At 41.9% G+C, this 17,027-nt stretch overlaps 1 protein-coding gene across 1 annotated transcript in view; it reads right to left on the reverse strand.

The window, feature by feature from the left end:
• Positions 1 to 279: 279 nt before the first annotated feature.
• LOC119378891 (uncharacterized) overlaps positions 280 to 17,027 on the reverse strand; it is a 43,003-nt gene continuing 26,255 nt past the window's right edge. The window contains exons 10-14 of the mRNA XM_037647951.2: positions 15,713 to 15,741; positions 14,210 to 14,268; positions 4,918 to 5,005; positions 3,812 to 3,899; positions 280 to 466 (exon numbers count right to left, since the gene is read on the reverse strand). Coding sequence (XP_037503879.1) covers positions 311 to 466; positions 3,812 to 3,899; positions 4,918 to 5,005; positions 14,210 to 14,268; positions 15,713 to 15,741 — 420 coding nt within the window. The 3' untranslated portion in view covers positions 280 to 310. The remainder of the gene's footprint in view (positions 467 to 3,811; positions 3,900 to 4,917; positions 5,006 to 14,209; positions 14,269 to 15,712; positions 15,742 to 17,027) is intronic.

Genomic DNA, 17,027 nt, shown 5'->3' on the forward strand with positions numbered 1-17,027 from the left:
GATGGATGAGCTTCGCATTACCTTATTGGAAATGAATGCTTTGTTCACCACGAACTTCTCCATCCCATGTCCTGTCTTTCAAAAGTGGAGTGTATTAGTGGTGCTGCCAGTAGGAAATGTTCATTGTACCCAGGCCTGCACTTATGTGACCTCATTACCTGGTGCAGACTACTGAGCGGCGACGTGTTGAGTGAAATCTGTATCTGTGCTAATGGCTTTGTTTGGCTTGTGCACAACACATCATGGTATTTCTGTAAGTAAACAATGCAAGGAAAAGCATGTATCTGTATTCTTTCCTTTGTGCTGGCTACTAACTACTCTGTATACACATCTTCTCGAATAGCTTGCACAGATCTGATATCTCTTCCTGAAGAGTGTTGCTGCACATCAAGGTATCTGCAGGCTGGCCAGTCAAGTTTTCCACACTGACTGGTGCCCCGGTGAAACCAGTCTGTACCTCCAAAGGCTGAAAAGAGTAAGAGCCACATCATTCGATTCTAGTGCGCACAAACAAAGGAGTTGTCAGTAACTGCCATGCAGAGCTATCGCACCTGCTACATGTTCCAAGATAACAGCGACAGTAATGGTTCTAAAAAGAGACAGTTCGCAGAATCAATGGATCCAATGATATTGTTGCGATTGACAAAAACGTCGAACGCAAGTCACAAAACAAAGTCAGCGGAGATTGTGCCATGGTAACATGATTGGTAAAGCATCACACATGTAAATGCAGGGGATGCAGGTTCTGTTTCACTTTCATCAAGTTATTGGTTCACTTTCATGTTTACCTCCTCAACTGATCTCTGTATTTCAATTAAACAAATTTCCCCTATGCTTTCTGTGGCTTCATCACAGTTTCCCATGGTATGCCTGCTAGATCTTAATAACTACAGTTAAAACTCGATCTAACGAAACCTGATTTTACGAATTTCCCTATCTGACGAAGAAATTTCCATTCCCCGGCAGGTACCCACAGAATTCAATGGTGTCATCAACTTTAATTAACGAAGCTTTTGTGGCACGGAACTCGATCTAATGATGTTTTTCCGGAAATAAATAAGCAAAAATGTAGGCCTGTGCGAATATTCGAAGAGTTCAAATATTCAAATGAGAATTAAAGTATTCAATTTCGCTTCAAAACAAATTTAAATTCTAAATTTCGAAGTATTTGAAATGAATGAATAAACATATATAAACCGCATGTAACCCTTTGTAAAGGTGGTTTCACTGCAGTGGAGGGGTGCTATACAGTGAATACACCTTTCCAGGGAAAATCCGCACTGCCCCGAAGCCTCACTTCAAGGTTAAATGAACAAATTACCCTCACATCGATTCATCTTTTTAAGTTTAAAAGCTTGTTATATGCTCGAAGTATAGTAAATTTTAAAACAACGTACTATACAGGTTATCACCTGCATTCTACCGAAAGTCAAATCCTGCTACTATTCAAAGCTGCTGCCGCTTCCCTTTGAACGAAAAAGAATGACATTTGCACATGCCTTGTTTCAATTTTCAAAAATTTTGTGCAGGTTAGTTGGGTCATAAAAAATATGCTCATTTTTTTTTTATAATATGTGATATATACTATTCGAATTCAATTCGAAATTATTCTACCAAATCACTATTCACTTCGAACCTAAAATTTACTATTCGCAAAAGCCTACAAAAATGCAGTGATTTCTTTCCAATTTTCACACAAACGGCTTTTCTTTGGACATGTGCTGTAACGCTATAGCGTTAAACATCTAACCACTCTAGTCACGACACTAGTTTTATTTTGAAAAGTCTGCACGCTGCAGTCGCTAGCATTTTTACATATCAAATAGTGCTGGGCGGTAGTGGTTGTTGTCCTTGCAAATTCTCTCACAGGAACATGGCGGTTGCTTTTGTTATTTAACGGTTTATGCGACAGATGGCACTGATCGTCTACCAGGAACTTTCTTGCTCTGCCTGCTTACACATTAACAGCATTCGTTCTCCTCGTCTTTGAATATTGACTGCTTGTCGTAGCTTCACTTCACTGGGGGTGTGTTTGTGTGTAGAACGGCTTACTTTGGCAACTGGTGGTCTCTGTGAAGGCATGCAGTTTAGTTTCGTGTCACCCGAAAAGTTAAAGCATGAAAAAATTTCAGGGGGTGTCAGAACCCCCTCAACCCCCCCCTTAGTTACGGCCCTGATCAGGTTAGTGCCGGTGCCCCCTCGCGTTCCTTCGTGTTCCCCCTGGGTGCAGCTGGCGAACAGAAGAAAACGGGGAGAGCACAAAAAAATGTGGGAACCGAACGACTGTGTGTCTTCCCCCGCACTGACACTCTCTAATGAGATAAAAAGTCAAGGTGGCCGCCATCTTGAGGCACCCAGCGCAGAGAACCTGTCTGTGATGTCACGTGAAAACTATGAATAGCACACACTGCTATGAACATCTCAGCCAAATCTTGCAACCGTGCATGTGACGTAGGCAGAACTATGTCAGGTAAGTGTGGTCGAGTGTCATTTTGTGCTCTGTATCCCATGGGAGAAAAAAAATTCGAGGGAAGGGGAGGGGGTCACAAGGCCTGGTGTGCCACCCCTGGCTACACCACTTGTGCGCGCCAAGGAGAGCTTACAAGCGAAGCACGAAGATATTTTCTCAGGCACCCTCACTTGCTTCAGAGCTGCCGGCACCACTGTTTGACGTTGAACAGCAGGTAGCATGATAATGGCCAATAGCCGACATAAATCAAGTGAGGTGTTTGGATTAGATGCACTTCTTGCCACGGGGTGCCGCCACGTGTCGGCACAGTGCTCAATAGTCTGCTATCATTACACAGTGAGCCACACTCGCACACAAAAATAACGGGAGAGAACAAGTGCATTCCATAACGCTTGCACTAGGTCATGACGTGCGCTGACGTAACTTCTTTACCTTGTGCCATCCCTCCCTTCTTAGCTTCCAGTGCGCTCGTTGGGACGAGATAAGCTAGAAAGCAGTTAAAGTGCATGACAAACCTCTGTAACTCCACTCGTTCTTGACCGATTGAAGAAATTTTTGTGGCAATTAATTCATGAGACAATAAACTCCAATACTTACGTCATTCAATGATTACTAGGAGAAGTGGTTCATGACCCCTTTAAGCATGTGCACATTGCAACAGTTGACAGATGGCGGTCCAAAAGAGGAACGTTTGCAGTGAGCAAAAGGAGAGAAAGAAGTGTGCATGAAGGCAAGAGCCAGAGAGATGGTGAGTGGATAGAGCGACTGGCACTGTGTCCGCTCACCAACGCTGCGTCTGGCACAGCATCGGCACATCATAAATTGTCCCGAATTAATTTATTGCGCACTGCTGGAGTCTGCACTCCTGTCTACCTCACTTTGGGAGACTTACTTTCAAGTGATGGTGTCAAGAATAAATAATGAAAATGAGAAGCATTCACATGTGGAGCCTTTCAATCAGATGGTGTAAGACAAACAGCCAGAAATTTTCCAGTAGCAAATCCACGCTGCGGAAAGTCATTGCTGACGTACTTCCTAATTAATAGCTTGCCAAACATGAATTATTGAAGGTTCCACCACACTAGTATTTATCATAAGCTATTCTATATTTTCAACATGGCTACTCAGTCTATATTCACAGAACATTCAGAACCTGCTAATACCATTGAAAATGTAGCATTGCAACCCCACAATGATATTAAAGTACCATACTTGCCTTTTCTTTTCTTTCTGCATTTCTCTTTCACATTCAACACAACAGTAGTGGCAGGCATACTGACACTTTCAAAGAGAGAAAAAAGATAGCACTTTTTAAAGAAACAGTCTTGCCAGATGCTTTACCTTGTTAGCTGTTCCCGAATCAATGCTCTTGCAGGCCTCATCCCAGCAGCATTTGTTGATGTCTGCATGAATCTCCTCCAGTGTTTCTCTGAAGCATGAAAGAGGGAAATGTTTTGCACTGACCCAAAAACTAGGTACTGAAGGAAAAGCAGTAAATGTACAAAATTTACCAGCAAATGCTTTGAATATTAACCTTTATAAGACAGTGAAGCAGTAAGGATAGGATTTTTCTAAGCAACACATAATTTGCGTAAGTGCTTTAAGAGGTGTTGGAATTACGTGGTGGTTAACAGTAAAATAATTGGATAGAGTTGCCTACTTAAGTTTCTAATAACAGACAGCATGTACATTGTAACTGTGAAGTTTGGAGCTAGTCAGCGCCCTCCATCGTAGCTCAAATGGTACAGCATCGGACGTGTAATTCAACGGTTGTGGGTTCGGATCCCACTGTTGGAAAGGATGATTTTATGTCCACTTTAATTTCTCTCCATTTAACTGAGAATCATTACACGACAGTTAAGAAAGCACCGATAATGTCCCCTATGCTTTTCTTGGCTTGCACACCATAGTATTTTTGAACGCGTTTTTATATTCGGAATGGCTGCCATTGCTTCAATTCAGCAATAATTAGCAGCACACTGCTAGACCACCAAGTGGACCCATATTTGTTATGTGACAAGGGTAATCAGAATGTTTGCTTCCACAATAAATTAGCAGATGCTACTGCACTCAAGGTATTCAGTCCTAAAAAAGTTTGAAGGTGAGACACTGATAGAGCGTGTATTCACGAAGGTATGAAAATGTTAGCACAGGAAAAACTACTCCAGAAGCAGTGTTCGTTTTACCTTTCTACACGACCTGTACATTGTATACCATACACAATGTCCACACTAGGTAAAAGGAGACTACAAGCGGTAAAATACAGTCAATCCTAGATATACAAACACTGACAAAACAAACTGCCAGATATGTTTATCACAGATAGCAATAGGCAACATATGTGCACTTAAAGTTAACACTTATTATAACAAAGGTACTTTTGTACGACACATGACTTAACAAGATTCTACTGAATGTTCAGGTCAAAGAGATAAAAGACGACTTGCCTCTGTGCATGAATTCGTTCCAGGGACTTCATGATAGAATCCACATGCTTACTTGCCTGTTCTTCACTGTCGTGCCAATCTCCATGTGCTTCATGCAAAAAGCACATAGCTTACATCACTCACTAAAAGCACATAAACTGAAAGAAGCAAACAACGGAAAAAAGGACAGTACAAGTGCTGGCACTGAGTTCACACACTATCACACACACGTATACATACATGGCAATGCAAAAAGGATTATGCACAGGAAGACACAGGTGATGGCACTGCTGATCATGATTTGGGGTTTTTGGTGCAGCCACCAAATATTGCCAAATAGCTCCAGGCCAGTATTTATAAATTTACAATGAAGACATGAATTTGCAAAGTGATGATTTGATGTGGCTGTAAAGGAACCTAAGGGGCAGTTGCTGTAAGGCATCTAAAATATATCAGTGGTGGTCCAGCCAGTTTTGGATTTCAAGCTTTTCAGCTGTTTAGGAGCAGGTTTGTAGCTGAAAAAAATTGTTTTGGAACAGGTTTGGAGCAGACAAACTCGCGTTTGGGATCACTTGGAGTGGCACAACAATATGTCCGTAACTTTATTGTGCATATTCTTATTAGTGTACTCACAGGAAATGGTGTGCCAATGTAAACAAGGAGACAAGACCAACAGTCAGAGAGCAGCCATTGATGAGGCTGTTCCCATAAAATAACGTCCTGTGCACACACGTATACATACATGACAATGCAAAAAGGGTTATGCATAGGCAGACACAGGTGATGGCACTGCTGACCATGATTTGGGGTTTTTGGTGCAGCCACCAAATATTTCCAAATAGCTTCAGGCCAGTATTTATAAATTTACAATGAAGAGATGAATTTGCAAAGTGATGATATGATGTGGCTGTAAAAGAACCTAAGGATCGGTTGCTGTAAGGCATCTAAAATATATCAGTGGTGGTCCAGCCAGTTTAGGATTTGGAGCAATTTTTGGAGCAGGAAAAAGATTTTTTAGGGCAGATTAGGAGCAGAAGGAACTCTGTTCCAGAGCAAGTTTGTAACTGAAAAAAATTGTTTTGGAACAGGTTTGGAGCAGACAAACTCGCGTTTGGGATCACTTGGAGTGGTGTAACAATACGTTCATAACCTTATCATGCATATTTTTATTAGTGTAATAACAGGAATTGGTGTGTCAATGTAAACAAGGAGACAAGACCAACAGTCAGAGAGCAGTCATTAATGAGGCTGTTCGCATAAAATAACGTTCTGTGCAGGCTTTACCTCAACATACGTGATGTGCATTCGGGTGAAGCATTAGTAAGAAAGTGAGCATGGCATATATATGGTTTCAGGGAGTGAGACGTGCCAAAACGTCATTCGCTCCAGGTTTACAAGGGGAGGGGGGACCACCTCTACACACAACACATGTGCCTCTCCTTTCTTTGTCTCCGTGTTACTTATGCGCTAAATATTCTTGGGCCAAATCCACAGTTGTCCGCAATCTTTCACAACTTGGTGAGGCACTCTAGCATTAGAGTTTGAAACCAAAATGCTTCGTAGATTTCTGAGGGTGCCAGGCTCAAGTGCTAGGTAAGCAAGGCGAAAATGGCATCCTACGGCTCATCAGGCAGTCTCTTTGGCACCAGCAGGCTCCTCTACCTCCCATATAAGTCGGGATTCGGACATGTGATAAGAATGGAGTGTTTCAGAGACTCGCCTGATATGATGCTGGTGTTGAGGTATGCTTGCAGCCTCCCCGTGTATTTTATCCAAGTTTCATTTCAACAACTGGGTTGAACTGCATGCAGTGGGGTGAGGTGAACTCTGGTGCCACCATTTGTGACAGCAGGAAATACGTGCCACTTGTGGCTGTTGCGACCCTTGTAGGTTTGTTGGTGCACCTTGCAGTTCAGCAGCGATTTTTGTAATCCCATACTCATTGCCGCTGCTCTTAGTCACTCCATAATGGCTTTATATTGCCTCCGGGACGCAGTGATTACTGCCGGTCAGGCAGGAACACAACAGCAAAGTTTTATCATTCTCTTGTGCATGCACACATTTGCCAGTCGCAATGCACAAAGCTATGCCAACAGTCGCGAATCATGCAAACATGCACCAAACCAAGCTGTGTTTTTGCAATGATGTTTCACCACAATCATGTTTAAAAGATAACTCGTAATACACATGAGACACAAAACGTAAAGTGCATGCTATCAAGAGCTTCTGATGTGATGTGAAGCTACATCTGATGTGATGTGAAGTGACACCCAAAACCAACACTCAATGGCAAAAGCAGCACGGCATGAAATTGAGCCGTCAGTAAGGTACAGTTGACCACAAAATTTTATGGACCACACGAGCGCATGCCAAACTGCCTGTCCGTGTGACCTAGCAGTGCGCCGCCTACCGTTGACTGCAGTGTTGGGCTGGAAACGGGTCTTGCTATGCTCTGGTATATCAATTTTCTACTGCTGCGCAGCATATTGTTAGTTCATTGTTTTCACGCAAAGCACTTATCTCCGGCATGAGCGCACTACTTCGATTTTGATAGCAGAATCAAACCTATCGCGGTGCGCTTCGAACGTTGTGCCGTTGGGCAGATATGACTTTGTGGGAAAGATTGCGACTGATAACAGTTATGCTGACAGGCTGCTCTCGAGACAGAAGCACGTAGCCAGGGCTGCCAAAGAGCACAATGCATTACAAAGTGGAAGCTAGGAGTAAAATATTTGCACCCAGGGGGAAAATAGTCAGGCCATCGATTTAGGGGTGGATGCGTCTTGGGCGCAGCACCACTGTAGATCGCTGCGGAAATCGCCGAGAGGCTTTTGGCCACATGCCAGCGTGGTCCATAACCTTTTGTGGTTGACTGTACATCAGTGTGAGATATATACATGGCAAAGAGTCATTAAAATAAGAAAACGAACAGTCAAGAACAAAACATTGACAAGCATTACACGAAAAAAAAATTTAGGTGCTCATTTAGGTTTCCAAATATTCTTACATCTATGTAAACAAACCAAGAGATGCTCATCACAGAAGCGAATATATTAGGGGTTCCTTTTTGATTTGAAGGTGCCATGGCGAATCAAGGCCACGTATGCAGAGGTTCACACCACTCCATTGACTGAGTGTTTCAGCTGGCAGTGACACTGAAGTGCCCATGATGCAATCATGAAGAAATTGAGTGTGTCGGTAACACTATAGGAGCTGCTACGCTGAATCTCCGCAAGGATACACGCATGTGTCATTAGGAGCAGCTGAAAGATTTATTATCAGAGCCACTACAATTCAGCCTGTGGTGTTCATTTTGAGGCTCACTCATGTCAGCCTCCATGCAGGCATGGAGCAAGGAACACAGAAAGTAGTAGTAGTCTGGCACAGCGTGTACGGCTGAATCTGGATATATCGAATCTGAAGGGGATCACAAAAAGGTTCTATATATAGGTAATTCGATATATAAAATATATATGTATCGGAAATATTTCAAGGAGGTTTTACAACTGTTCGATATACATAATGTGTTACATGTGGGTTCCATATATTCAGGTTCGACTGTGTGAGCATTTCTTTCTTGGCACAGTTTGGTGCAATCAGTGCAGCAATCAGGGCGCAATCGGTGCAGATGCAGCACAGGTCCTGCATTTTTTTTTATACACATACCCTAAAGGCCCTTGATGGGCATTACATAGGGGGGGGTTTATAGTGAATGTGGGGGGAGGTTACAGTGAAACAGATGTACACTCGTTAACAGCAGCATAAATGAAGCAGACAATAAATAACACTAGCGCATATAAAAGATATTACAAGGTTTAGACATACGGGTTAAAACAAAATTATTAAGCGAACTATTTAACATTTGTACAAATGCGTCATAGTTTATTATAGACACAGCTTCATGTGGTAGATCATTCCAATGACGAATGGCACACAACAGTGGTGAGTTATTGAAAAGGTTAGTATGAAGTCCAGGGTTCGACGGAAACCCGTCTGGTCGGGAAAATTCATGGTGGGAATGGCAAGCACCGACCAATCGTTGAAACAACGATTGAGGCTCCCGTAGCAGGGCCGAAACGTCAATTTATGTGTTTGTTTCAACGATTGGTTGGTGCTTGCCATTCCCACCACAAAAGGTTAGTATGTGCATCTGGAACTAAAATTTTGAAGGGTGTGGGAAAGTGCAATGGGTAGGCAATATGTAAGAGGTAGCAAATCATGAATGATTATGATAAAGCTTGTGAAAATGAGATAGCAGTGCCAGCAGTCTTCTTTTCTCTAGTGATGGGAGGTTCAGTGATGCTTTGATATTAGTGAAGCTCGAATGATGTAAGTAGTTTCCAGTTATAAATCGGGCAGCTTTATTTTGGATAGACTCTAGTTTATTAATTAAGTACATTTGATATGGGTTCCAAATGAATAAGGCATATTTTATTTTAAAGAGAACCATGCAGTGAGGTGTATGCTGTAAGTTTAGTCTTCCAGTTAGCTTGATGTAAGTGGCATCTGATGAATCCAAGTGTTTTAGATGCTTTAGATGTTATTGCATCAATGTGGGCATTCTATGTCAGGTCGGTGGAAAGGTGCACGCCTAAATACTTTATTGAAGAAACGTGTTCTATAGGCATTGCGTTAATCACATAGGAATTCAGCGGGGGGAGGGGGGGGGGGTTGGTAGTAGTCATAAAAGTTATAACTTTTGTTTTAGAAGCGTTAATTTTCATTTGCCATTGATTACACCAAGTGGAAATGCTGTTGAGCTCTCTTTATAAAGCAGTGTAGTGATTGCGGTTAGTAATCTGTCTATAAATCACACAGTCGTCGGCAAATAAGCGAGTAGTAGATGTCAGGTTGTTTGTAACGTTGTCAATGTAGATGAGAAACAGTATCGGCCCAAGTACTGAGCCTCATGATACCCCGGATTTAACTTGAATTAATGAAGATGAACAATTATTTGCAGTCACAAATTGATAACGCTTACACAAAAAGTTAGTTATCCAGGTGGTAGTGTTTCGGTTTATGTTAACGTGGTGTCGTGCATTTAATGCTTTTTCCCAGTTTCGGTTTCTCAAGATGTGGCACAGAGCGCCGCACGACGGGCATTTCCTGTAACCAATATTTATACACTCTCTCTCAATAGAGAGCAGTCCCCTCCCATTCTCGGCCTGGTCTTATCTACGCAGCGAGCACTCCGGCGCGAAAGCGCCCTCCTTTGTTCCACCGGACAGTGTATCCGGTGGCGACACAACAGTTAAGGCAGTCTAGCTTCAATAAAGGGGCCCTGCAACACTTTTCCAAGTAGCCATGGAATAGCTTCACTCAAGAAGCTTATTTCCTCACGAATCGACCAGCACAAAAAGTTTTAGAATTCGTCCAGTACGAACGGAGTTACAAAGATTTGTCGAATGCTGTAATTGCTTTCTCTCTTCTCTCGTCCTGACGAAAGTGCTGGAAGTTAAGCAGGGAGGGGTGGCACGGGGGAAGAAGGTACATCACGCGTGCCTCGTGACCTTGAGTACTTTTTCTTTTTTTTTCTTCGAATGCGCGGCGTACTTTTAGCGCAATTACTTGCGCGCGCGTGCAAGTGACAGCCTCTTGCGGTGGCCGCAGTAACTACCGAGCGCGCCATGTTCAAATCAGCCAATGGCGTGGCCAGTGACAGTTACGCCGTAAGCATCACTTTTGTCGAGAGAAGAGGAAGTGCTTTTTAGCTGACTTTGAGAATTTATTGTAAATCCCAGGCTGCGTGCTGCGCTATAATGTTTGGCTCGCGTGTTTTCGGGAGCCTCGACTACCGATCAGCGTTTTCTGACCCTGCTGAAAAATTGTTGTAGGGCCCCTTTAATAGACAACTGTGGTGAACTTTACCAAATGCTTTTGCAAAATCGATAAATACGGCATCAATTAGTATAGATGGCATCAATTAGTATAGACACATGAATGGCATGATGGAGGTTGGTAACTAATTCGAATAATTGTGTTTCACATGAACGGCCGCACTGGAGGCCGTGTTGGTTAGGAATAAAGTGATTATGCTCAGTTAATAAGTACTTCATTGCTGCAGATGATATGATGTGTTCTAGTAATTTGCAAGGTATGCTGGTTAGTCAAATGGGCCTGTAATTTGATGGCACGGAGGAATCGCCCGATTTGAATATTGGAGTCACGCGAGCAATTTTCCAAGTGTCAGGCACACATCCAGTATCAATTTATTGTTGAAATACTATAGCTACAAAAACACATGATATGACTGGCTTAGTAATTTTAAGTAACTATAAGGGCATATACCATGTAGTCCAGGCGATGAGTTATTTCAAGACGTTCAACAGTCGATTCAATACTTTCTGGAGTGATCACAATGTCATTCATAGTGGCATTAATGGATTCGAATTTTAAATCAGCAGAAATGGGCTCCTCCTCAGTGAAAACGGATCTAAAGAATAAGTTTAGTTTCTCTGCAGCCTCTGAGAGTGACAACAGCTTATCGTCTTTAGTTAAATGAATTGACTGTCCAGAGGAAGTCCCAGAATAACCACTTTCCAAAATTTTTTAGTATTGTTTGTTAGCAGCGCAGGTAAAATCTTCATTAAAAAAATTTGTCTTCAGGTATTGCTATTTCTTTAACGCTTAACTTTGCATGCTTTCTCTACTTTTCCCAATCAGCATCAGTGCCTGAGAATCTTGCTTTTGAATACAAGCACTTTTTCTTGTTGATGCACCGCTTGACATGTGAGTGCAAGTAGTACGAGCATAAAATCAAGCTCACTAGTTTTCATCACACACTTGCCAGGATCTGTCTGCCATTCACAAAAACGAAATATATTTTTCTGCCAGCATTTGCAGAAGCATTGGCATACAGACATCTTAAAGCTGGTGGTCAGAAAGGACTCCATTTGGGAGGGGAACGCCAAAGGAACAGCACAAATGAAGTTAAAATTTATTTTGAAAACTGATATCCTGGATCTGGCCACGGAAAACCTGCCAGAGAGTGCATTGCCACAAAAAATATGTTTTAGAATTTGTTTAAGAACTTAATTACCTTGCAGTGTTGCAAAAACATGTGGTTCGACTAATACGTAAGGTTTCATACCTCTTTCACACTGGCGACCTTTTTATAAGACACAGCATTATCCAAGTAAATTCCATCTACAATTAAAACTTATGTCATCAGTATAAATCTTGTTTGGTGAAGAGAAATAATGCTCTACAAAGCCTAGAAACTAGGGGTGTGCGAATATTCGAAATTTCGAATATTTTTCGAATAGGGTTTGCTATTCGATTCGATTCGCACTGGAATTTTACTATTCGAACTATTCGAACTTCCCAAAAACAAATACAGTCAACGTCCGATTGAAAGTGACCCCTTCAGATTTTCGGTATGCTTCACCTCATTACACTCGTGTTGCGGCAAAGCTGTCTTTCAAGCTCCGTTACGGTCGAACTTTGCCAAGAGACAGTCAACTTCCGATTAGAAGTGGTCCCTATATTTTCAATATGCTTCACCTCATCACACCCCGGCATTGCGGCAAAGCTGCCTTTCAAGCTCCGTTACGGTCGAACTTTGCCAAGACACAGTCAACGTCCGATTGAAAGTGGTCCCTAGATTTTCAATATGCTTCACCTCATCACACCCCGCCATTGCGGCAAAGCTGCCTTTCAAGCTCTGCTACGGTCGCAAATGTATTAACTCAAGAAAACGCTGGTTCCAACATGGAGATGAAAGATGTGGCAGAGGTGGGGGCTCAATTAATGCTGTTTTGGACCTGAAACATGGGCAGGAAGTCCAAAAAATCGGAAGCCGAAGCTTTTTTAGCATCCAAAATTTCAGCTGTTCTTATATTATCGACGTCTACGAGGCAGATTTGGAACTCCGGACTTGAAGGGAGCACACCCTTGTCCGCCACATCAGTTGGGCTTCCACAGAAGTTGAAAAAGGAGGAGAGGCTGAAGAAACGGCATCTTTGCCTATCATGTGTAAAGTGTTGTCGGCAACACTTTGGTTGCACCAAATCATGTACATAAATAGAATTCGGCCTCTACATTGCCTCATTCTTGATAAGAAAACTATGAAACACCACCCCTCCAGTGCTTCAGCAACCTAGCGAAAAGAAACACTTTCATGTTGCTGTCTCATAAGGATATGCTTAGGAATCCTCTCTAACTGCAATTTTGCTTTGAAGTATTCGAAAAATAATAGAAAAATATTCGAGAAATATTCGAAAAATATTCGATTCGATTCGCACTCACACTTCAATATTCGAATTCGCTTCGCACCCAAAATTTTGCTATTCGCACAGCTCTACTAGAAACCCTAGCAGGACTACAATCCAACTTAACAAAATATAATACACATGAACCGGAAGAATGGCACATTAAAAAATGTCTCACTAATTATGGCGAACACACGCTATGATTCATGCTACCAACATTACTAAATGCAATTACTAAAGAACAGCTCATTAACATCGCACAAATTCCATTTAAAGGGGCCCTGCAACATTTTCCTAAGTAATCATCGAATGGCTTCATTCAAAAAGTTTATTGCCTCACGAATCGACTGCTGCAAAAATTTTTAGAATCTGTCAAGTACGAGCAGAGTTACAGGGATTTGTCGCACGCTTTAAGCGCTTTCTCTCTCCTTTCATACCAGCGAGTGCACTGAAAACTATGCAGGGGGAGGGGGGATGACAAGGGGGCAAGAAACGCGCATCATGACCTTGAGCACACTCTTTTCTTTTCTTTTTCTTCGAACACAGGGTTTACCTTCAGTGTTATCGAGAGCAAGTGGGCGGGCACGTCGAGCCATCCCGCGGTGGCCGCGATAACCATGTAGCTCACGATGCTCAAATCAGCCAATGGCCATGTACTTTGGGTTTATGGTGCTGACATTTGGGTTTATGGTGTCATTTGTCAAGAGAAGAGGGAGCGATTTCTAGATGACTGAGAAATAATTGTAAATTCCAGGCCACATGTTGTGCTATATAATGTTTGGTGCCAGAGAATGTATAGCTACGAAATATGTTTTAGCATCTTTTTAAGAACTTCATTATTGCTACCTCACTTACTACAATAACATCAATTAGTCTTGCGTCATGTCGTGGTAGGGCATTGAACATAAAAGAGAACTACGACTATAAAAACACAGTCACTTTTTGACTTCATGCAACCATTTTTGACCTCTGCATCTGTCCAACATCATTCTCCAATGTATGCAGGTTGACTGGCTCTTTCAGTGTTCCATTACTTGTATGCACACAACTTTTGTGTAAGCAGTGTTCTCTGAAAGCAAACTTGAAGTACCAAGTAGCATTACCTTTCTGGTCGTATCCTTCAAGGAACTGCTTGCTAAGCTCAAGGCACTTCTCCAATTCACTACAGAAAAAAGGAAAAATAAAGATACAGTTGTGGTATAAGCAACAACTACTGAGTGATAAGGTTCTTAAGAAAGCAGCGTTATAGTAAACGTACAATGATATTTATTTATTGGCATTAGTGCCTTGGCATCTACCTCTGGAGTAAAAGCGACCTGTGTTACTGTGCAGAGAATACATTAGTTAAAACGCAAGATGGACGCAGTGAATGGAAAGCATACAAGTAGAAATCAACACGCAAAAGTATATGCTAACGAACAACACAATGCGAGTTGTGGCCACAGCCTGAGAGCAAGAGGCATAAAAAGGTGAGTCACCATTATGATAATTATAACGTGGAATTCAAGACAGTAATATTGACCACAAGTGTTATTTAAATATGCATTGTCTGGAGTAAGATTCCTGAAAGGGAAAGTTGTAGCTGCAAAAAAAAAAGAAGTTAGAAAAAACAGTGTAGGTGTCTCAGAAATAAAGGATTGCACCTAGTCATCAATAAACTTGTCGACATACCGATTTAAACTGGCACACAGCCCTCCTAGGGCAGCTATCAGCTAAAAGTTATAGCCAAGGGGTTCAAGAAATGGCTCAGGAACATTGAATGTGAAAAACAACTAAAAGTGCTACAACTTGGCCTTCTTGAATTTTAAAACACCTTTTGAGCTTCTGCAGAGTTGATTTGATAATCCAACGTTCCATTGCTGCAAGTTAATTTCCCATTGAGCCCCTTCCAAAAGCTAGCCCCCTCACCATGGCAGTTCAGCTTGCTAGAGTAACTGTCAAAAAAGAAAAAAACATGGCTTGATGCCTGAACCAAAAAATTATTTTTCATCAACCCCTTCCAAAAGCTAGCCCCCTCACCATGGCAGTTCAGCTTGCTACAGTGACTGTCATAGAAGAAAAAAACATGGGTTGATCCCTGAACGAGAAAACTATTTTTCATATGTGAATCTTTTATTCCTAGGAAGACAAAACAGTTTTCTTCAGGGCTATGTCTTCACACTACTTTCGCAAAGATACCAGCATTAATTACCATATACATTACGGCAAAGTTTTGCAAAGAAACAAAAGTGCAGCAGATTTTATGCAAGCTCTTGTACTGCGGCTTCTTTTGAAGAGACTGCGCCAATTTGCTAGCTGGATTTGCTCCCACTCTTGATAAGACGACGTTTCCATAAAAGTGCCTGACGACCTGCCACGTGCATCCGTGTGCACTGAAACAGAGGCTGTCTATTAAACAACAGTCGCTTCCTGTCAATGGTGACAGGTGGCAAAGCTTGTTTTGTGAATAACCCTTCAGTTGGGTTAGTTCAGCACTTGTTCTGTATTCGTGTTCTCCTTTAGTGCTGTCTGTCTTTTAGCAGGAAGCGGGGCAGGCCAAGAACATTGACACATGGAGCAAGAGACATAGAAAAACCTAGGGCAAGTAAAAGATGAATATCACTCACCTAATCAGATCAATTGCAATGACCCCATCCTGTAAAAACGATTTGAAACACTCAATTAAAAGTAATATCACCATCAATAGCTGCACGAGCGCATGAAATAAACAACCACTTAACCCTTTCTGGGTTTGCCTATATTTTTGACATGATCATATAAAAACTGGCTGTTGTATATTCATATAAGCTAAAAAGAAATAGTATAAAACAAATTTCATCAAAATCAAACCAGTAGTTTACTGAAAAAAATTGGGACATATGTGTCCCACTGACTCATGAGAGTGTTTTCAAAAAGGGGGAAAACACTGTCCCACTGTTTCATGAAGGCACCATCTCGAGATTGCATCAACGGCTATTTGCGATGAAACGGCCGAAGCAAGTGGCAGGAAGTATCAGTTCTCAAGTTGTGCTGAGGAAAGTTGTGCAGACCTCATTTCCAGCAGCGGAACGTTATCTGCACGTGCGCCTCTTGTGGGCCTTCTTAGCGCTGCGGTCTGTTCCTGTCAAGCTTACTTCACCACATGCATCAACCATTTTTTTTGTCCATTTGCCTGTCCTTGCTTTGGCTGTCGAAATTGTAGAGTACGGCTGTTGTCCCTGAATATGCGCTTACTTTTCAAGAGGTATATGATGTCAAGAAAAATATTTCCATGCACCAATATCCGCAATTACGCTGAGGAATGAGCGTGGCAATATCACAGGGGATTGTTTCGATGCATTTATCGGTCAAGTTATTCCGCAAATTTACAGAAACACGTGATGGCTGGAAGCTAAAGTCACCTCTCTGAAAAGCCAGAAAAAGAGGAAATTATCTGGTATTTTCATTGATAGGTTCTTTCTATGTGAAGAAGAAGAAAATTCAGAAGCTATTATGAAAAAATGATCGAAATTCAACGTCACTGTAACACTACTTCCGCGCTTCGAAAGTGTGGCAAAAGATTTTTCCTCGATAATATGAAGATTTAGGTAACATATGAGTGACTTATCGTTGCGCTAATTGCAACGGGTGATGTGGGAGAAAATTTTTCCTGCAGACGGAAAAGTGGGACGTATGTGTCCCGCTGTCGCACAAAGGGTGAACCAATATGCCCTGCTTCAGCATCCCCCTTTTAGTAGTTAAACATAAGATTTCATCTCTGCTAGCACACTAAGAAGTGGGCATGATACCACCACCAACAAAGACATAAGGCACCACCCACGAAACACGAAACCTCTATAAAACGTTTCATAGATGTTTATAGAGGGTGTAAACGTTTTAAATACATTTTATAGAGGTTTTGTGTTTCATGGGCAATTATCTTACAGGTCATTAAAAAAATTC

The sequence above is a fragment of the Rhipicephalus sanguineus genome, chromosome 1 (genome assembly GCF_013339695.2).
Source record: "Rhipicephalus sanguineus isolate Rsan-2018 chromosome 1, BIME_Rsan_1.4, whole genome shotgun sequence".
NCBI classification, from domain to species: Eukaryota; Metazoa; Arthropoda; class Arachnida; order Ixodida; family Ixodidae; genus Rhipicephalus; species Rhipicephalus sanguineus.